The sequence below is a fragment of the Nuphar pumila genome, chromosome 7 (assembly GCF_984573655.1).
Source record: "Nuphar pumila chromosome 7, dmNupPumi1.hap1.1, whole genome shotgun sequence".
In the NCBI taxonomy this organism is placed as follows: Eukaryota; Viridiplantae; Streptophyta; class Magnoliopsida; order Nymphaeales; family Nymphaeaceae; genus Nuphar; species Nuphar pumila.
This window is the reverse complement of record NC_143255.1, coordinates 131,176,345-131,198,859: the sequence shown is the minus strand read 5'-3', so window position 1 is coordinate 131,198,859 and position 22,515 is coordinate 131,176,345. Positions and strand designations below refer to the sequence as shown.

The window sequence follows — 22,515 nt, the reverse complement described above, 5'->3', positions numbered from 1 at the left end:
TGATTTTGAACTTTTTTATGAAAATCTTTAAAGAAAGTAAATACTTCCGATTTATGACTAAGGAAATAAATCCAAACATACCGAGTAAAGTCATCAATAAACGTAACATAATATGAATAACCCCCTTTAGACATAACCGGAGAGGGCCCCCACACATCCGAATGCACCAATTCAAAAGGCCTTGATGAAAAAAAAGTTCTAGTCGAAAATGGAGAAGACTTCATTTTTCCAAAAATGCAATCTTTGCAATTAATTTCTTTTTCCTTACAAAATTTGTTTCCAAAAGGAAAGAGATACATTTTAGAATAACTTGGATGACCAAGTCTTTTATGCCAAGTTTCCATGCTTTTCTCTTAGACATAAGAACAAAAAAAGTTTGTAGGGAGATCAAGATGGTCCATATAATAGAGGTCTCCCTTTCTATGGCCTTGCCCAATCCGCTTCCCGGACCGGAGATCCTGCACAAAGCAACCATTAGATGAGAAAGATATTTCACATCCATGGTCGGCAATTTGAGAAACCGAAAATAGGTTTAAATTTAGTTTGGGAACAACTCTTACTTTTGGAACACAAAAATTTTGTGAATCTTTAAAAGAGCCAATACTTGAAATTTTTAAAAAGGTTCCATCGGCCGTAGAAACACAAGAGTCCTTTGAATTGGTGCAAACATCAACAAGTGCATTTTCATGAGGGGTCATATGAAAGGAAGCTCCGGAGTCAAGGATCCAAGAATACGTACCGGGTGAAGATGATGAAGCAATAGCCGCACCCGATGTGGAGGAAGAAACCTTTAGCATTTGTTGGAGAGCCATAGATATTTGTCCAAGAGTTTCTTTGATGTCATTGTTCTTGCCTTCATCTTCTTTGGTGGTGGTTTCCTCAAGAGAAGCCACTTTAGGCTTGAAGGTTCCAATAAGCTTTGGACAAGTGGGTCTAATGTGACTCGGCTCATTGCAATAATGGCAAACAATCATTTTTCTTCCTCCATTGTAGTTTCCTTGTTTCCCAAAATGAGTAGGCTTATAGGTTCTAACATTATTACCCGGTTTTGATACGGCAAGGACTTCATCGACATGCTTACTCATGCCAAGCCTTGTCTCCTCTTGAGTGATTTCGGCAATAGCATCCTCAATAGGAGGAAAAATAGATCTATGGAGAAGTGAAGATCTCACTTGCTCAAATTCGGGACGTAGCCCAAAAAGAAATTGGAACAATCGCTCTTGTTCCATTTGTTTTTGCCTTAAATCAATATCTTCCATAGAAACCCATTTTGGCTCCAAGAGAGCCAATTCATCCCATAGTGGGTTTAAAGCACTATAATAGTCTTGAATGCTAGAATCACCTTGCTTGGTGGTTCTAATCTTTTCTTGCAAGAAATATGCCCTTGCAAGATCCTTTTGAGTATACATACCCTTCATAAAGGACCAAGCCTCATTGGCTCTACGAAATTTAGCTATATTAGCACATACCTTAAGCTCCACATTGTTCATAAACCACGCAAGGATTTTTGCGTGATTGCTTTCCCAATCTTCCACTTCCTTTTGATGACTTTCAATGGCCTTGAGGCGAGCATCTCCTTCAAGAGCCTTTTTTTGACCTTCTTCCATCTTTGTGAGCATAAGCTTAGGTTCCGGAACGGTACCCATGACAAAACCCCAAAGCTCCTTTCCTTTGAGATTATTTTCCATTGCCGATGGCCACATCATATAATTCTTTCCATTGAGCTTGAAAGATAGGTCAATCTTTGTCTCCATGATGATGCCAAGAAGTGAGAAGATATCCACTAAATATGAAATACACGAACCACACTTTTCCTTCAAGAATCGAGTGGCTCTGATACCATGTAATGAGATATTGCGGAAATATAAAGAGTGCATACAAGCACTTACAACAATGAAAAAGAGACAATATCACAAATCCACAAAGGGACAATACAAGCACAAGCCTTAAAGAAGGCAACAATATAAAAAGCCTCTTATTGAGAAGAGAGAGAGCTCTCAAGAATGAATAACATACAAGGGGATCACCCCTATTTATACAAAAGGGAGAGGAGAGAAGGGGAGGCAAAATGCCTCAAAAGGAGAGCCCAAAAGGGGGCTCCCATGGAGTCGTTGGGAGCCCCCAACGGTCACATTTGTGACCGTTGGGGGCTCCAACGACTCTATGGTTGGAGCCCCTTTTGTGATATAAAAAATACAAAAAATAAATGAAAAAAAGAAAAAATACATTTTAACAAAATCTGAAAATAGTTGTTTTCTAAAACAACTAGTGAAATTACAAAAATACCCCTATCGAATATTGATGTAATATACAGAATATATATATATATATATATATATATATATATATATATATATATATATATATATATATATATAAGATACATATAAGATACATTTTAACAGATACATCGTGGAAGAAGCTTGAGGATGATCATTAAAGACAGTTAAAAGATGACATTTGCAAAGTTCTTTCATGTACTCTAAAGATGATGGCTTTCATTGAAGATTCTTTGAAGACCTGAAACCCTCCTTTTTGTATCTTCAAACTATTCGTTATCCCCACGTAAAGTTTGAGGGGGGTGTTAAAATATATATGTTCTCACATATATATATATATATGTGTGTGTGTGTGTGTGAAATACCCGATAGGTGTATTTTTGTCATTTTACATGGTTTTAGAAACAACTATTTTATGTAAATAATTATTTTTTAGCATTTTGTTTTTTGTTTTTTATTTTTTCCTTTTATTTTGAATAAGGGATCCACGCATAAGGGGCCCCACATAGAGTCGTTGGGGCCCCAACGGTCACTAATGTGACCGTTGAGACTCCCAACATCTCTATGGGGAGCTCCCAATGGCTCCCCTTTTTCAGCCCTCTTTCTTGTATAAATAGGGTCTCTACCCCATGTATTTCTATGGCCTTTTAGGCCCTCATTCAATGAAGTATGTGCAACTTATGCCTCTTCGTAGGCTTCTTATGGTGTCCCTTAGTGGACCATTTTGTTATTCCCCGTTATGGGGTTGTGTTTGTCCAATATTGGACCTTATGAATGCATTATGCATTCTTGTAATTCATTTCCGCATACTTTCTAACAGGTAACCACCCATGTGCCCACAACAAGTTCTCTCAAACATACCTTTAAGAGAATCTCAACTTAGGAGAACAAGTCGAATCTCTAGTGCTTCAAATAGATTTGTCTTATATGACTCATTTTCTCCAAACTATAGAGCATGTTTAATAACTCTTCACTTTTATTATAAGTCATCTCATTATAATAATGTCAAACAATACCCTCATTGAAATGAAGCAATGGAAATAGAACTTAATGCACTTAGGAAAGCCAAAACAAATAGTTGATCCTCCTTTAGACAATGAAACCTATAGGGTGTAGTGTTTAAAGTCAAAAGTGATGAATCACTAGAAAAATATAAAGCAAGATTAGTTGCTAAAGGGCATGCCAAATAATATGGAATAGATTATGAGGAAACCTTTGCTCATGTCATAAAAATGACTAGTGTTCGAACTCTCATTGCCATTGCCTCTATTAAAAATGGCATATTTTTCAATTAGATGTTAAACATGTCTTTTTAAATGAAAAACTTGATGAGGAAGTTTACATGGACCCCCTCCAGGAGTTAATTTAAATAAAAAAAAGTTAAAACTTAAAAAGGTCTTGTATGGTATTAAACAAGCTTCTAAGGCTTGGTATGATAAATTTAGTAATGTGTTGATTAATTTGAGATTTATCACTTGTTATACGGACATTATTGTTTTGGGATGAAGGCGTAGTTGTTGTTATTGTTGTTGTATACGGACATTGTTCTCTTTGTTAAGAAAGAAATGACAAAGGAGTTATTGAAATTAAATTGGTTTTAAAGAAAACTTTTGATATGCCTGACTTGGGATTTTTAAGATACTTTTTAGGATTTGAGGTTGCCTACTCTCCTAGAGGATATAGCCTCTCCGAGATGAAATTATCTACTGACATATGTGATAGGTCAGGAGTTTTAAATGTCGTATTGCTTGAAGATCCTACTTCATATCGTCAATTGATTGGATTTCACACCTACTTCTCCATCACCCGACCTGATATCACTCGTGCCATTCATGCAGCAAATCGGTTTCAACATGCCCCTATCACAGTGCACATGGCTGCAATTATGAGGATTGTGTGTACATTAAAAACATCTCAAAAGGGATTTTCTTATTATCTTCCCCATCTTTAAATTTAATTGCTTATACTAATGTATGTTGACTGGGGTGGTAACCCAAATGATAGAATCTCAACTATTGGTTTTTGTGTCTTTTTAGGAGATTCATTGATCTCTTGCAAGTGTAAAAAACAGCAAAAGGTCTCATTATCCTCAACTAAGACAGAATATTGAGCAATGGCAACGATAACAATAGAGTTTGTTTGGCTCAGGTCTCTTATTTAGACATGAGAGTTTTCATCTCCAAATCCTTAAAGACGTGTTGTGACAACAAAAGTGCAATCTACATAGCAAGCAATTTCACCTTCCATGAAAGAACCAAACACATTGAGATGGACTGTCACTATGTTCGTTCGTGATGAATATTTAAAACGAACTATTGAGTTGTCGGATGTCACATCAGATTATCAAATTGCAGATTTCTTCACCAAAGCCCTTCTCACTCATTTTATTCTTCTACTTAACAAACGTTCGGTGATCTTGAGAGGTGTTAAAATGTAAGTGTGTATATATATAGTTGTAAATAGTCCTAACCTTCAGGGGTATTTTTGTCTTTTTGCCATATATACTTAGCACAGTCCACTAGGGACTTTCCCTTTATTTTTTTATTTTTATTCTATTTACTTTTGATTGTTTGACCATGGACAAGATTGTCCATTTTATAGGACTGTTGCGAAGCTCCCAACAGCTCTATGGACATCCCCTTTGCAGTATAAATAGGGGACCTTGTCCCCCCTCATTTGTATTGTGTTTTAAAGCATCTCTTCAATAAAATACATTATTTATTTTATGCTCTCTTGTGCTATTGTGCTTAAGCACCTTGTGACTATGTATTTTGCCCATTAGTGGCCTTGTGACTTTATGTATCTTGCCCATTAGTGGCCTTGTGACTTTATGTATCTTGCCCATTAGTGGCCTTGTTATTGTGTGTGAGATATCTCTTGTGATCTCTCATTTCATTACACCCAATACCTTGTAGACAAGCTTTATTCCTTTTCAAGTATCAATTATATCATAAACAATGTCAACCTGCAACACCAAGGGCTCTTGGCATTATTTGGTAAATGAACCTTGGCATTTTCCATCTGAACTCTAACTTGTACCCACTTTTCCCTTTATCATGCAAGTTACTATTCCTGGGCTAACTAACTTCTACACACACATATAGCTATGCATGCTTATCTAACTTTTCAAGGCCCAACACTTGGTACCCCAACACTGATGCTTGTACCAGTGTCCAGGTAATATACGGTGACTGTGTGTGTGTGTGTGTGTGGCATTCACTGCTAAATGGTACCTTGATGGCAATAATTTGCTCTGGCGTTGGGCCAAGAGCTTTGGAAGGCTGCTGTTCTTCCAAAACCTCTGAGACAGCTGGTGGAACCTCCCCTGGGGTGAATGTCTTTGCAGATTCCTTTTTGATGTTTTCTTGCACTTCAGCAGAAGCAAATAGGTTTTCTGCCTCGGTTCTTTCCTGCAAAGAAAATAGACTTGGTGAGCAGGAGCTGAATAGATTGGCAATTAGGAAGTAAATTGCCAAAAGTGGGCAAGAGGAGTATAAGTTGCCTACAGTGTTGTGAAAAGCGTTGAGGCATAGCCAGGCGCTCCACCAAAAACCAAGGCAAGGCGTAAAGCGTAAGCCTCAAATTTTTTTTTTGAAAACTTTAAAAAAATATAAAAAATATTCTAAAAATACAAATAAATAAAGAAATGTTTTATTGATGAAATAACAACCAATAAGAAATAGAAAAATTCAAATAAGTACCAAAAAATATGAGATTAACATATAAAAGTAACTAAAAAACTGATTACATAACTGGAAAATATATTCTTGCTTTTTTTTGCGCTTTGAGGCACAGAGGGACGCGCCTTTTTTGCCTCAAGGCGTGTTTTTGGTAACGCTGGTTGCATAACAAGATGTTTTTCAAATGACAGTACTCATAAAATTCATGGGATTCACAATAAGCATGACCGCTATGAGTAAAAGCACAAAGTTGTGACAATTAACAGCATCTGAATCTACAACAGTCAACATGCTCCAGAAGCATGACACAATTTATGCAAATTTAGGTGTAAATAAATAGATGGCAACAATACAAAAAGTAAGGATGACAACAACCACAGCCTTTAAGATTTTGTTAAGGTCAGGGGTAAATATTCATAAATTGGTTAAAGACATGAAGCAGCTGGTAGAAGGAACTTGATCCCTATTACCTCTTGTGAGGGGCAAACACACGAGTATCATTTATAGAGAAATAACATAAAGGACAACTACAAAAAGATAAGGATAAAGATCGCTACAACTGCCACTATACGTGGTGTCCTACCATGAAAAAAACTATCCGAACTACAAATACAGAGCAAATAGTAATACAGTAAAAAGTAATTCAATAATAGTAATGCAGTAATAGCAGTGAATGACGACTGATACTTCTCCCACAAGAAGTACATCTTGTTTCTTCATGTCCAACTTGTTCTTGAGAAAAGTAAACCTATTTCTAGTCAATCTTTTTGTAAGAATAATAGCAGTCATATTTTCACCATTCACAAATTCAGTCTTGATCTCCTCAACTTCTCACAAACAAAATCATAGTTTATGTCAATATGCTTAGACCTATCATGAAACACTAGATTTGCATCAAATGTTAACCTAAATTCAAGATATCTTTCCTTTGATCAATTTCAATACCAACTGTTCCAAATCTTTCATCTTAAATCATTCATTGAAATAAGTTAATAACATCATCAATCAGCTCCTTACAGCTACCTGTACTGATAATATCATTTACATAAAGTAGAATTTATGAGATATGGTGAGAGGTCTTTACCGCAGTTCAAGCTGCACAGAAAACAGAAAGTAGAGAAGAGGGAGAGAGAGAGAGAGGGAGAGATGCACAATGGCTGGGGCGGCAAACAGACTTACACAGCCACCAAGCCCTAATCGTTATGTATTAAAACATTTTACAATGGAGACTATATTACAGAAATGCCATTAATGAAAAACGCACGCACATCAACAACATCATGCGTATGGATCTGGATCCATACGCATGCTCTATTTTAACACCCTCCCTCAAGTTGTACATGGTTTTGGAGCATGTACAACTTGCTCTTCAATAGCCAAAATTGACGTCCTGTTAACCTCTTGGTAAACAAGTCTGCCACTTGATCTTCTGTTCGAACATGACGTAATTCTCTCTCTTTCATCTCGACTTTCTGCCGTATAAAATGTTGATCAATCTCAATGTGCTTCGTTCTGCTATGTTGAATAGGATTGCATGAAATATTTATTGCGCTTTGATTGTCGCATAGAAGAGATGATCGAATAATTGTCTTCCCAAGATCACTCAATAAGTGTCTTAATCCATGTAACTTCTGTCGTGCCTGCAGCCATCGACCTGTATTTTGCTTCTGTATTGGATCGTGCCACTGCCTTTTGTTTTCTACTGCTCCAAGACACTAAATTGTGTCCAATGTATACACAATATCCAGAGACGAATCGTCTCTCATCTGGATCCCATGCCCAATCTGCGCCTGTATAAGTGATGAGTTCATGTCCTTTATGTAGGTTATCGTCCTTGCGATAAACAAGTTTGTAGCCTATAGTTCCTTTTAAATAGCATAGAATATGCTTCACAGTATGACCTTCTGTTGGAACATGCATAAACTGGGATACCTGATTGATAGCATATACTATATCAGGTCTGGTAAAAGTCAAATACTGCAACATCCCTACAAGACTTCTATACGTTGTAGGGTTGACACAAAGGTGGCCATCTTCAAAGCTCAACCTTTGATGTAATACACTGGGAATGTTGACTGGTTTGCAATTCGTCAGTGTCAGTGTGTCTTTTTGTCTATCAACCTTCACACCAAGAAAGTACCTCAACTCCGCTAAATCTTTCATCATGAAAGTTTTCATCAAAAACCGCTTCACTTCTTGCACATGATTATGTGAATTCTCATTGATCACAATATCATCAACATATATAGGAAGAAGTGTAACGATGTCTGTCTTCTGGTAAATAAAGAATGAGTGGTCCAAGTAGCATCTTCTAAAACCATAGCTTTGAATTTGCATGGAGAAACTTTCAAACCAAGAGTGAGACGCCTGTTTCAACCCATATAGAGATTTCTTTAACTTGCACACCCCGACAGTATGATCCTTCTCGGCATACCCAGAAGGTTGCTCCATATATACTTCCTTCTTTAAAACCCCATGCAAGAATGCATTTTTAACATCCATCTGGCTAAGCTTTCATCCTCGGTCGACTGCTAAGGATATGACACGAATTGTGCCCATTTTGACTATCGAACTAAATGTTTCATCGTAATCTTCACCATATTGTTGCATAAATCCCCGAGCAACAAGTTGTGCCTTATATCTGTCAATACTTCCTTCGGACTTATATTTTGTTTTATAAACCCATTTTGAGCCAATTACATTCTTTCCTTCTAGCCGAGGTACTATTTCCCCAGTCTGGCACTCATGAAGAGCTTCAATTTCTTTATTCATAGCCCCAATCCAATGACAGGATTAAAGAGCTTGATTAAAACAAGTGGGTTCATTCTGCTTTGTGAGCTGAGACATAAACAACTGAAAATCAAGGGAAAAGGTCTCATAACTCACCCATCACTAAATAGGATGTCTAATGCATGACGGCCTTTGAGCCGGATCACTCGAGATGATTTCCACATCCCTCGGCCTTGTATTTCTGTCCCTTCTAGTGTAAATTTGTCTAGAGGAGCGTTCAACAGGAGGTGGCTCAACTGAAGATGGCTCGACATGCATCTGTCAGTCACCCAACTCCCTACTCAAGTCGAAGGAAGGACAAGCCTCCTGACATGTCTCTCCTGTATTGGCAAAAAGATCCACACTCATCCTATTCGAAGTCATTGATCTAAAAATTTTGCTCATCAAAAACAACATTCCTGGAGGTCCTAATAAGTTTTGTAGTAGAGTCATAGCATCGATAGCCTTTGTATTCATCCGCGTACCCAACAAATCTGCACTTAGCGGCCTTGTCTTGAAACTTATTTTGTAAAGATGAAGCAATATGCACATAACATATACAACCAAAAACACGTGGCTCATCATAAGAGGGATGTTGCCCAAATAAAGTATAATAAGGAGATTTCTTATCCAGAAGTGCCATAGAAAGACAATTTATGACATGATCAGATGTGTGAAAACTTCTGTGCAGAGACTAATGGGCACCTTGCTGTCATGTAACATGCTCATCGCACTTTCGATAATATGCCGTCCGCAACCCCATTTTGTTGAGTATTGGAGCGAGAAACCTGTCGACTTATTCCTTTATCCCGAAGAAAGGCAATAAACTCGTTTGATGAATACACTCCTCCACTATCACATTGTAAATGTACAATATCACAGGAAAACTTTGTTTTGACCATCAAATGGAATTCACGAAATATTTGGAAAAGTTCATGCTTATGTTTCAAGAAATATATCCAAGTATAGTGAGAATAAGAATCAATAAATATAACATAGTAACGACGGCCAGAGAGAGAAGGAATAGGGGCGGGTCCCCAAACATCAGAACAAACAATCTCAAATGGCTTTGAAGCTCTTTTATTAATAATATGAAAAGGAAGAACATGACTTTTGCAAAGTTCACAAGGGAATATAATCTAGACTTTGGAAGAAGACCATCAGATACAAGATTTTCAATGAAACCCCAACCACAATGTCCCAAGCGACTGTGCCAGATATCTGGCTTATTACAATGAGATGAATCAAAAACTTCCAATGAACTGAAAGGCAAAGACTCTGAAGACAAAGATACTGAAAAATGCTTGGACGGCTCCAACTGGAGAACTGGAACTAAGGGAATCTCATTGAAGACATACATGTTTCCTCGTCACTCCCTCTTAGCGAACGTCTCCTTCGTTCGTAGATCCTTAACATAAACAAAAGAAGGAGTAAATTCGACCCAAGAATTCATATGGTCAACAAGTTTAGCCACAGAGACAATGTTCTTTTTAATATTAAGAGCAAGAAGGATATTGGACAAGTGAAGTGAGGACTTTGACATAGGAACATGTGCACTGCCGATATGACTAATGGAGTGAGAAGTTCCATCTCTCGTAACTATACTACCTTTTTCAAGATAAGGCAATAAGTGAGATAACTTACCCGCATTACCCGTGACATGACATATCATTCTCCTTGTTCATTTTGCTTGATTGTCATATGTGATAATGCTGATAGTAAAGTTGTTGCACATCTGTAGATGGCGCTTTCGTGTCCACAGTGGTTGTTGCTTTATTCTCAATTTTGTTTATTTTTCCTCTGTTTTGCAGATTAAACCAACAATCAGCTTTCACATGTCCACTTTTGTTACATAAGAAGCAAGTGGGCACTCTCCTCTGATTCCCTGCATTAAAAGCACCCGAAATATTAGATGTAGGCAAGATACCACGTCCTCCCCGCCCAAAACGTCCTCTTCTTATTCCTCATTGATTTTCTCCATTCTCTCGTCCAGAACCTACAGAAGTGTCCATGGTCAAAACTGAGTGAGAATGAGTTGATTCATTTCCTTCCACCCTTTGTTTCATAATCATCTCATGCTGGAGAAGTTTCGCCTGAAGATCGTCAAAGTTGGGCAAGCAGAGAAGACATGACAAAGTTGTGGTAAACATGTCAAAATCAGGACCCAATCCATTAAGTTGTTGTACTTTATTTTTATCTAGAAATAGCACTTCCAATAATAGCCAATTGGTCAGTAATACTCTTTATGTGGCCTATGTATTTCATAACTGTCATTGAGCCTTGCTTCAAACTTTGAAACTCATTTTTCAAGTACATAACTCGAGCTTATGATATCTGAGAGTATGTCTGAGAGAGCTTACTCCATAGATCTACCGCAGTGCAATCATCTGAAAGAGTAGCCAACACTTCTTGAGAGAGTGTTGACGTAATATAAGCAACCAAAGACTGATCCCGCTTTCTCCAAGTTGCATACTCTGGATTTTTAACAGATTTGGTAATTGTGTCACCCTTCTCATTTTTGGTGTCCTGCAAAATAAGTCGTGGTGGTACAGGAACATAACCATCCAGATGTTCATCGAGATCCTAACTCCGTATGAACAGAAGTATTTGTCTCTTCCATATCAAGAAATTAGAATAAGTTTTTCTGCAACGAGCTGATTTAAGAAATTCGCAGAAGGACCGGAAGACGAGAAGGAATTCATATCAATGAAATAACGAATAAGCAAACAAGGTGAGAGCTTCAATAAAACATGCACTTTCGCAGCCAATACCTTGTAGTCTGCCTATAGGCATTGCGCAGAGAAGCACAAAACTGATTTTACTGCTGAGTGAAAAAGGACGAAGGAAGATTTATAATAGTGAATGTGAAAATCACTATTACATAAAGGACAGCAATTTATAAAGAATCTGATATGAACGTCCAGCAATACATAAAAGAAAACAGCAATATGGGGAACAAAGGAAACGGTTCAGACAAGGGATGTGGATTACGGCTTATTGATTTAGGGAAAAAGAATCAGTTAACAAAGCAGAATAGAGGAACGTCAATGACATACAGCAGAATAAAGGAACCACAAGAGAACTTCTTGCTGGTTTTCTTATAGGTGGTGCAGTTTATGGGACGCTTGCATATATATATTTTTTGCATCCCAGATTAGGAGATCTCTTCTTAACGAGGATGAATATGGGTTTAAAAAAAACAGGGAAGAAAAAGAACCAAGAGGACCGATATATTATGATTCACGACAGAGATTTAAGCAAAGAATGACAGAAAAAGAAGATGAATAAAAGAAAAAACTTCTTCAGATCTCGTTGAGCATTCTTTTGGTAGGGCTCTGCAACCTGGCTCTGATACCATATGAGATATGGTGAGAAGTCTTTACCGCAGTTCAAGCTGCACAGAAAACAGAAAGTAGAGAAGAGGGAGAGAGAGAGATGCACAATGGCTGGGGCGGCAAACAGACTTACATAGCCACCAAGCCCTAATTGTTATGTATTAAAACATTTTACAATGGGGACTATATTACAGAAATGCCATTAATGAAAAACGCACGCACGTCAACAGCATCGTGTGTATGGATCTGGATCCAGATCCATACGCATGCTCTATTTTAACAGAATTATCACCATAACTTTTTACCCCTCGTGAAAAAAAATCTCTTTATGTTATGCCTTTCCCTAGTGGACCTTAAATCATTTTGTTTTTGTTGTGTATTTTTTATCTTTTGGAGTGCACATGCATTATTTCTGGCCAATTATATTTGCCGTTAGAGATTTTTCTTTCTAGCCCAACAACTTCAGTGGGGTATTTGACTGTTCTTTTTTTATTATGTTCTTATTTTGTCCTTTATATAAAATTGCTCAAGATATGTCCTAGTTTTGATGAGACTGGCCCATTTAGCTCTGAATATTTTGAATCTCTTCTCACGGTGAAGAAAAGTTCTATATTATATGCATGGATAGGTTTGAATTTGAATTTGTAACACCATCCTCTGGAGCATCATCGAGGTTTAATTCATCAAAAGTGGCATGCAAAGATATATAAATTCTTTTGTTCTATGGACAAAAACATCTATAACCTTTTTGCAAATCACAATATCCAACAATAATGTAAGGTATAGGTTTAGGGTCCAATTCAGTTCTTAAATTATGAACATGTACATAGCATTGACAATCAAAACTTCTCATGAAATCATGATAAGTCATTCTCCCTTTCATAAGCCCATAAGCCGCCATCAGTTGGCAGGCAATTTATGACATACACCAATTTATGCTATATGTATGGGTTTCCTTTCTGCTATTTTATTTTGTTGTGAAGTATGAGGACAAGAAACTTGTATCTCTATCCATTGTCCTGTATGTATTCAAGAATATATGCGATGAGTGTTCACCATTACCTATTAAGGAACCACGTGTAGAGGGCTTTGTATTTGTATGTTTGTGTTTATATTGTTGAATGAGGGTATATTTGTCTTTCAAGTTAAAACCCTCTTATGTAATGGCATTATTGTAATTTCTCACATGCTTTAATATAAAAGAAGGAATGTCCCAGCCCTAATCCTTATGTTGGATGTCTATTCACCTCCTCTTTTTCTTCTCCTCTATTGGTGTCTCCTTGTAGCACAAACTTTGAGGCACATCTTCACATGGCATCAAAGCTGAAAGGAGTCTGCACCTTTTCGATCAGTCAGTCACCATGTTGTTGGAGCATGAGGCGATGTTTAACATTGCAACACCAGGCCAAAGGAATCAAGAAAATCATAATGTTCTCGTGGCTGCAAATTCTTAGAATTCTTCCTAAGCAGCTCTCAATATAAGGTGCACCAAAGATTTAATTCAAGAGGGCGAGGCGCAGGCCTATTACCAACTCCTCCCAACGGTAGAGGGGTTGGTGCTCAATGTCAAATATGTGAGAAGAGGAGGCGCACGATTTCTAATTGTTATTGGAGATATGACCCCACCTTTCGTCCTCCTACAGTTCCTATTCCAATGTGTTTCCGAGCTCTAGCCGGTGTTCCTCCTACTGCAAGAGCTGGTGGGAATCAGCCTCTATTCCGTCCTTAGTTGCAAGCTCCTCGGTCTCATCCTAGTTCACATGTTCCTTTCGTTGTGAGTGGCTCCACAGACTATCAAGCACTCAATGCATCTTTTGGAGACATGAGTCTTCCATATGGGACTGTTGTTGGTCCCTAGCAGCCTAATGTGAGAGGTCAATCCGGCAACATGATGCAGCCAGAAAATATGCAGCAACATGCCTCTTCATCAAATATGTGGTATTTGGACTCGAGAGCAGTGCACCACATTACTGGAGACTGAAGTAAGTTGTCTCACGCTGAACCATATTGTGGAATTGAAAAGGTAGTTACCGGTGATGGTAAACATCACTCCATCATGCACATAGGCATTGCCCTTATCCCCACTACTCACGGTTCACTTTGTTTACATAATACTTTTCTTGTTCCTAACATGAAAAATAACTTGATTTATGTTTCTCAACTCGCTCATGACACTAATTTCTGCATCTCCTTTTCTCCTTTTGTTTCTGTGAAGGATACATGAATCAAATGTTCATTGTGGGAAGGAGATGCAGGAATCTTTACATCTTGAACGAAGTTTTATCGTCTCCGTCCTTGTCCTTGTTTCCTTTATTGTTCGTGTCCAGCATGCAGCTGGTCTACAATAGAGTTGATCTCTGGCACCAACATCTAAGTCACTGCAATCTTAGATTTCTTGATGCTCTTTGTAATAAACAACATATCAACGTTGATGATAAGCCACGTTCATCTTTATGTTCCAGTTGCAAGGCGTATGAGTCATGAATTATCATTTGGTAGATCCCTTTGAACTTCTTCATTCCGATATTTGGAGACCATCCCCAATTATGTCCTTATCTAAATCCCGATATTATGTGATCTATGTTGATGATTATAGTCGTTACACTTGGATTTTCTCTTTTAAGTCCAAGGATCAAGTTTTCTCTACATTCAAAAGATTTGAATCTTATGTTGAAACTCAATTTTCTCGCAAAAATCTTGCCTTGTGAAGTGATGGAGGTGGTGAATACCTTTCACATGAGTCTATTAATTTCCTACATGATAATTGTATCACATGTGAGATGTGTTGTCCTCGGACATCTCCACAAAATGGTGTGGCTGAGCGCAAACATCGACACATTGTCGAGACTGCAATCACCATGATGTATGATGCAAACTTGAGGCATGACATATGGACAGAGGCATTTCATACAGTTGTAAATCTTATCAATGTGATGCCTCTTAACTTCGTCAATGAAGGAATTTCACAGCATGTGTTGTTTGGGGAATATCCTGATTATGTTAGTTTACGTGCTTTTGGATGTCAGAGTTTTGTGCATATTGATGATACCCTACAAACTGTCACCGAGAGACAAAGTGTGTCAGTTAGTTGGCTATAATACAAAGGGTATAAATGCTTTGATTTGGTGCGGAAATGAAATTGATTTGACACCAGGTACAGGTAGAAATTTCCAAGCAGTTTGGCCTACATCTGATGAATTCTGTTGAACAGGTTCAGGATGAGAGTGGAAGTGGACAGCAGCGAGAAGTTGTCTTTTCAGTAGGGGTGGGCTTCTGGCCGGCCCGACCCGCTAATGGACCGGGCCGGCCTGGGCCATCAATGATGGGTTGGGGCAAAGGCCTGGCTCAGCCGGCCTGTTGGGAAAACCACGGCCCACTCGTTAGGCCCGTGGGTCTAATCGGGCCAGGTAGGGCCTATTATATAATAAACAATATATATTAATATTATATATAAAATATAATATATATTATTTATATAATGTATTACATTATATATTATGTTATATATAATGTATTATAACATATATTATGTTATGAATAATGTATTATATATATATATTATGTTATAACTTATATTATATATATATTCACGAGCCGAGCCGAGCCCGATGCCCACCCCCACTTTTCAGCACCTCCGACAAATGTCATTCAGCTACAGTTTCAATTCTTTCAACAGGTGTACTCAAGAGGCAGCGTACAGACAATTCTAAAAACATTGCAAAACAGCTTTCTTTGCAACCAGCGCGAATGAATAGCAAACACACGTCTATATTGCCAACTTGCAGTGAAGATACTAATGTGCACAGTTCCAATGAAAATCGGTGTGATAATCAGCCCCAAAAATGTTATTACTGAACATGAACAGCAAGTGCAGCTTCGTAGATCAAGCCCTGTTAGGCATCCACCAGAAAAGTGGGTCAACTACAAAGCCTTTTCAATGGATTTTCACCCCCTCCCTAGATGAACATAAGGAGTCGATCTCTTTTAGTGAAGCGTGCAAAAGTCAAAGGTGGATGGTGTGAACACCCCAAATTTTTCAAAATTTTGTAAATATTCTCTTTTTGCCTCTGACCCTCATTTTCTAAGTAAATTGAGTCATTTTCAATCTAAATTCCAGTTATTTCTCGGATTCACTGGAATCCAAATTCATTTTATATATCTGACTCAATTTCGGATCCGGATCCAGTGTCAAAATCCAAATCTAAACCTCATTATTCAATTTTTAAACCAAATTTACAAAAATACCAAAAATAATTTTTGAATGGCTCGAACAATCCATCCGGTATCCATTTGGATCCATTGCTTTGTATTTCTCGATTCGAGGTTAAAAACTCAAATATTTTCTCAAAACCCGGATCCGAACCCATTTTCTGAGAAAATTTCCAAGGTTTAAACCTGAATCCTCAGAAAACCCCTCTTTTGTAAATATTTCTCAAAAATACAAAAAAATAGTTTTAAATCTCTTATTTTCCCATAGTTTTAGAGTTTTATTTCAAAAAAAAATACAAAAATACAAAGAAAAAAATCAAAATAGAAAAGAAAACACAAAAGATAGTTTTAAAAAACCGCCTTTTGAAAACACCTTTTTGCTAAAACCACTTTTTTGTTAAAACCACTTTTTTTCTAAAACCACTTTTTGAGAAACCCCTTTGAAAAGGAACCACTTTCTGAAAATTTCCAAAAGCTTCCCGGACCTGATTCGTAAAAGAACCCAACGGGCTCTCGTTGAAGGGGAAAACGCAAGGAAGATAGGGGATCGCTCTTCATCTGCCATTGCCCCCCCCATCCGTCGATCCCCAGCCGCTTCTCTCCTTCTCGGTCCTTTCTCCTTTTCCTATATAAACAGGCATTCCCGCAATCATCGAGGATCCATTCTTCTTCATAATTACGCATCATCCAGAAGCATTTGTTCCCATCGATCACCATTGCCCATCATCCATTTTCACGACTGATCCTCTCCTCTTCTCCATTAGTAGAAGGCCCCCACAGTAGAAGAGAAGAGCTCGGCCCCTTCATCCGGATTTCTGCAGCGCTTCAATGAATGCCTCTTCTTTCCTCTTTCATTTTTCTTTAAGCTTTCTTATTAGCTTCTCTCCCTTTTGTTTTGATCTCCATTAACGCACCCTTGAGGGAGTTGGGTTGCTTTCAGCAACATCAACCCCTCTCCTGTGCAATAGTAAACGGAATTTCTTAATTCTGACACTTCTTTTGAATTGCTATCCTCACTTTCCTTGTTTAGTCCTGTGATTTGCTTCTGCTATGTTCATGATATCAGATTCGACGAAATTTTTTTTTCCTTTTCCGTTATTTCCATTGACTTTGGGTTCTTCTTCTTTTTTTTCTCTTTTCTTTCTTTCTTTTCCATCTTATTCTGATTATATGTCTTTAATTTCTTTTTTATGATGTTCGATCGTATGTTGTTTTCTTCCGTTTACATTCCTTCCAATTCCTCTTGAACATCATTTGACTGTCTTTTTGCATATTTTGTCTAAGTTACGATTTGTCTCTGCATTTGTATTTGTTGTACAGCATATCTTCGGCCCTGATTTTTATTTCAATGGTTTAATGATCGAATTGGATACTGTGGATGGTCTCCATTTCGGGTTCGATTTGCATTTGGTTTTTAACTCCATTGATCTTCATTCCACTAACGGCATATGCAGCATCTGCATCCCATCAACATCCCCACCGACCTTTCATCTGCTGCAACACAAGGAAAATATATGGTTCGCCATCATCAATCAGATTGGATGAATTTTATTATGTTTTCAGCATTCATGTTTATGGCTATAATATCATTTTGTTGTTACAGTTGGGTTGTTATTATAGGGGATTGGTCTCAGGTGTATATTGTGCAGTCTTAATTAGTTTCCTTTGATTGTCTAACAAGTTCATGATATGTCTTGGCATTAACTAGCATCATCCAAATTACATGTCAGTCGTACTTATGCATTTTAGTTGTATGCGTTCATTTCACTATGTTTTTGTCTTGATCATTCACCATCTTATTAGTCGTTTTGACTTCATCATCTATTTCTTGTGTTGTCTCCATCGCCTTTTAGGTTTACATCTTACAGTATGTGTCGGTCCCTTGAGCGGATTTTGATTCCCCACAACCTCTGCTTACCCCATATTTCATTCTATGGCATTGGACTACCTTACGTCTTCATTCCAGTAAAATTCGGGTACATGTCTTCATCATATCATCTATGTTCATTTGTGTCTCCTTAATCTATCCTTAATGTCTGAGCATCGGCATCCGTAGGTTTCAGTTTAGCATGGCATTGTCCATTATCATCCTTGTAGTCACAAAAGCATCTCACTGGTTGGCACATCTCGATTGATGAAATTGGCCTTGCCATCAGTTCATTTCCAGTGGTTCCAAGGTCTGCAATCTGTGGGGTGTCATCACATGAACATTTCCCAAAAACTAAGGGCTTCACAATCATTGTCCCATTCCCAAAGATCCACTAAGCATTTTCTTATAGCTCGTGCATTCGCCTAGCACTGTTCCCACCTGTAAATATCTTATTTTCCCTCTTATCCAGCGTTTTCATTTGATCGGTCATAGATTTCTCGTTTTGATCTGCTGTAAAGACTGGTTGTTACGAGGAAACCTCAAGAACATTGTGTGTCAATGTCTCTTGGGTGTATCCCTGCTGGGCCCATTGTGAACAGGGCTAAATTTTGATAAATCTCGATTGAGAAATCATCTTGGAGACATTTATGAACCATTCAAAGGTCAATGGCAATCAAGTTCAGAAATCCCCATCTCCAAATTATATTTATCCCCTGATGAGCCGATCCCCTAAGTTTGCTCTATCGAATGAATGAGAAATCAATCGGTTGTTACCAATTCATGATGCTCTTACGACATTTTATTTTGCTGTTAGAATTTACTATGTCAATACCTCTTGAGTACTGTGATAAAAGTTGTTAGGAGATCCTGATACTATCTTTGGAAGCTTAGAAGTTGATACTCATGCTATGCAAAACCACGAGATCAATGCAACAAAAGAAGTTCAGGCTGAAGTTACACGATCTAACGCCCCCAATCCAGCAGAACTAGAGCCTGTGGATGATGAAAGGGAGATGCCAAAGCGAGGATACAACTTTAAAGGAGGCGAAGCAATGGTAGATGGTGATAAACACTACGAATTAAATGGCGTCGGCAATGCAGAAGAAATATCCAGGGATGCACAAAAGCTGAAGTCGCACCTTCAGCCATTTTTTTTTATATATGACCATTGTGCCACCTATCACTTGCCACAATCCACTGCACAGTTATTTCCATCACTTCCACCCTGCTGAAACCTATAATAACACCTATCGCTTGCTAAATACCTCCATGTCACTCTACTGTCACAGCCACAAACTGCCTGCAAACAACACTATTTACAGTCACACACCCTTTCCCGCACCCACACTGTAAATACATCTCCATTCCACACTGCTTCACCATTAATCTGAATAGTGGCATCCACAGTAGTGCACATGCACATCACTTGTTGCATGTCACCATGTAGTTTCATCACATACCCACCATGTCCTCTTCATATCATTAAAAGCATACATCCCATGCCTCACCAACACTTCTCACACTACACTCACTTGTAGCCTCGCTGGCAGCAGCATATTTGCTTCCATTCTTAGCCTCCCCTATTACCTGTAGCTCCAGCCCCTCACCTGCGAATAGCACTGTTCATCACAGCACAATAACACCTTGCTGTAATATATTTTCCACCTTCCTGCCATCACCCACTCAACCTTCTTTACATTCATTTTCAGCATATTTGTCACTATATCACAACTTCACACACCACTACATCAATTGCTACAGTCTCTTTTGCAGCACCACTGCATAGCATGTACCCTACCTGTAATATCAATCACCACTGTTACACCTCCAATTAGCTCCAGCCACAAAAACTCTCACCTTCCCAATAGCTGCAACGGTCATACTGTACCCCCTGCAACCACCAACCTGGCCAACACTTAGCCTCACATAAGAGGATGTATGTTGCATTACATTGCTGGTACCTTTTCATCAATTTGCTTCTACAGGTGAGCCTGCTATCACAGAGTTAGTAGTGCTGGAGTTTGCAGAAGATACCAGCTTTGAGACGTGATGAGGTAGCATGCCTTAACAGTTTTAATGATACTGTCATACCATCAATTGACATATAGTGTGACTTCCAACCTTAGGATTCTCATCAGCATTCAATCTGTTTTGAGAGGATGGTGACTTCATCAGTAAATGCTGAGAAGATGATAAATGCTGGTTTTGATATGATGGATGGTTCAAGTGGATCTACAGAATCCAGGGGATCAGCTTCCAAAAAGATTGAGATCCATATAGCTGCATCCACCAAATATTTTTCCTAACTTCATTACATGTTATTTGCTACATAATGCCCACCACATTTTTGTATATCTATCAGCCGTTACCTACCTACCCATCTATATCACGTTACCTGTTATATTATCTGTCAATCATTTACTTCAGCTTATACCAACACCTTCCCTTTGCATCTCTATGAAACCACCCCATGCATTTATAATAGGCAGTAGTTGGTCTTCATATATATATTCCATGCCAACATTAGAGAGAATACATATATGTATATGTTCCAATGTACATTTGTTCCCATCAAAATGCATTAAACCCTTCATGAGTACAAGACAGATATATGACCATTCTATCACATGCATTCTAGCCTTTTTTATTTTTTTATATTTCATATTCTTCCTTATGCTAACCCTGTTTTGCAGAAAATATATGGAAAAGTGTTATTTTTCTTTCTAAATTGGGATTTTAATTTTCATTCAAGGATGTAATAGTTAGATATTAATGAGAACTTTACATTTTTTATACTAGATTAGAATGTATGAGCATGTAAATATCATGAATTACTTGTTTCATATCATTCCTCTCTTTTATTTCAAAAATTCACAAATGGGAACACGAATAGCACGTGCACCATTTTATAAAAGGTGATTAAATCTTAAGTTGACGATTTGCATCAATGATCATAGTCAATGTGTGAGCAAAACTTATGATTTTCATCTTTTATAGAATAACATTGGATCTACACTGGATCTCTTTCAAAAATCATCATATTTTCTAAATATTTTCTTTCTTTATCAAAGTTTAACTTAAAATTAACTCAAAATATATATCAATGGCCATAGTCAGGGTATATTGAGAGTTAATTTCATTTTAAACTCTATAAAGGCACCAAAATGTGTTTTATTCTTCACTTGAATTTAAATATGATTATTATATAATACATTTTATAACCATAGTCAGAAATGTATTATATCTTCAATCTTATTTCAATTCATTTAAAGAATGAAATATGTTTTTCAAAATCCAATTTCAAATTATTTTAATTCATTCATCATTTAAGATAGAATTACATCATATTTTCAAAATCCAAGTGATTTTGAGATAATTCTTCAAATACCTTCTTCATTTCTCAAAATCAAATCTTATTTTCAAACTCATCTTCCCAAATCTATCTCATTTCAAAATTCAACTTCAAAATCCAATTTGACTTTGAGAATTCGAAACTCACTTATATATTCCAAAATTCAATTACTAATTTAAAATCCAATTTCAAAAGTTCAATTCAACTTTGAAAATTCAAATTCATTTCCATTTTCAAGATTCAATTTTAAATTCAATTTAATATCCCAGATCGTATTTCAAAGTTCAATTTAAACTTTAGAATTTTCATATTCATCTTCTGATTTCAAGATTCAAGTTTAAAAATAATTTTGTCCTTTATTTTTCAAAAATCTCCAAAAGTTCTATCTAAAGATTGAGTCTTGATTCTCAATTCAAAATCAAGGTTTTGAGATTGATTCTGAATCTCAAAGTCTGATTTTTCCTAAGTTTAAAGCCCACTTTCAAATTCAAACTGGATTTCTTGAATCCAATTCCAAGTTCCATCTGGATTTCCAAAATCCAGATCTATTTTCAAATCCCATCTGGATTTCCAAAATCCAGATCCATCTTCTAATTCCATATTGGATTCCAGATCTCGGATCCAATTTCTTTTAGGATTTCAGATTTTCAAATCCAATTTCACTTTGGATTCAGATTCTCATATCCAATCCCATCTAGGATTCCAGATTTCAAAATTCAAATCCATCTAAGATTCTAGGTTTCAAGTCCAAAATCCATTTTCAGATCCCATCTGGACTTCCTAAATCCAATTCTATTTTCAAATTCCATTTGGATTTCTAAAACCCAAATTCCATTCTGATTTCAAATTGTAAATCCGAATTCAATTTCATTTTCAAATCTCATCTCAATCTAGATTCAAACTCAAAAATTCAAAACTCATTTTGACTTTGAAAATTTTATTTTCGAAATCCATTTCTTTTCCTTTTTCTCTTCATTTCTTCAAATTCAAGATTTATTTTCAAAATATCTGATTATTCCAA

General features: G+C 37.2%; 1 protein-coding gene across 3 annotated transcripts in view; it reads right to left on the bottom strand.

Annotated features, from left to right (window-relative positions):
- The window catches only part of LOC149833568 (U2 small nuclear ribonucleoprotein A'-like), a 58,407-nt gene that overhangs the window by 14,358 nt on the left and 21,534 nt on the right, over positions 1-22,515 (bottom strand). For all 3 annotated transcript variants that reach the window (XM_090012903.1, XM_090012902.1, XM_090012904.1), the window contains exon 5: positions 5,513-5,689. In XM_090012903.1, the coding sequence (XP_089869029.1) occupies positions 5,513-5,689 (177 nt within the window). The remainder of the gene's footprint in view (positions 1-5,512; positions 5,690-22,515) is intronic.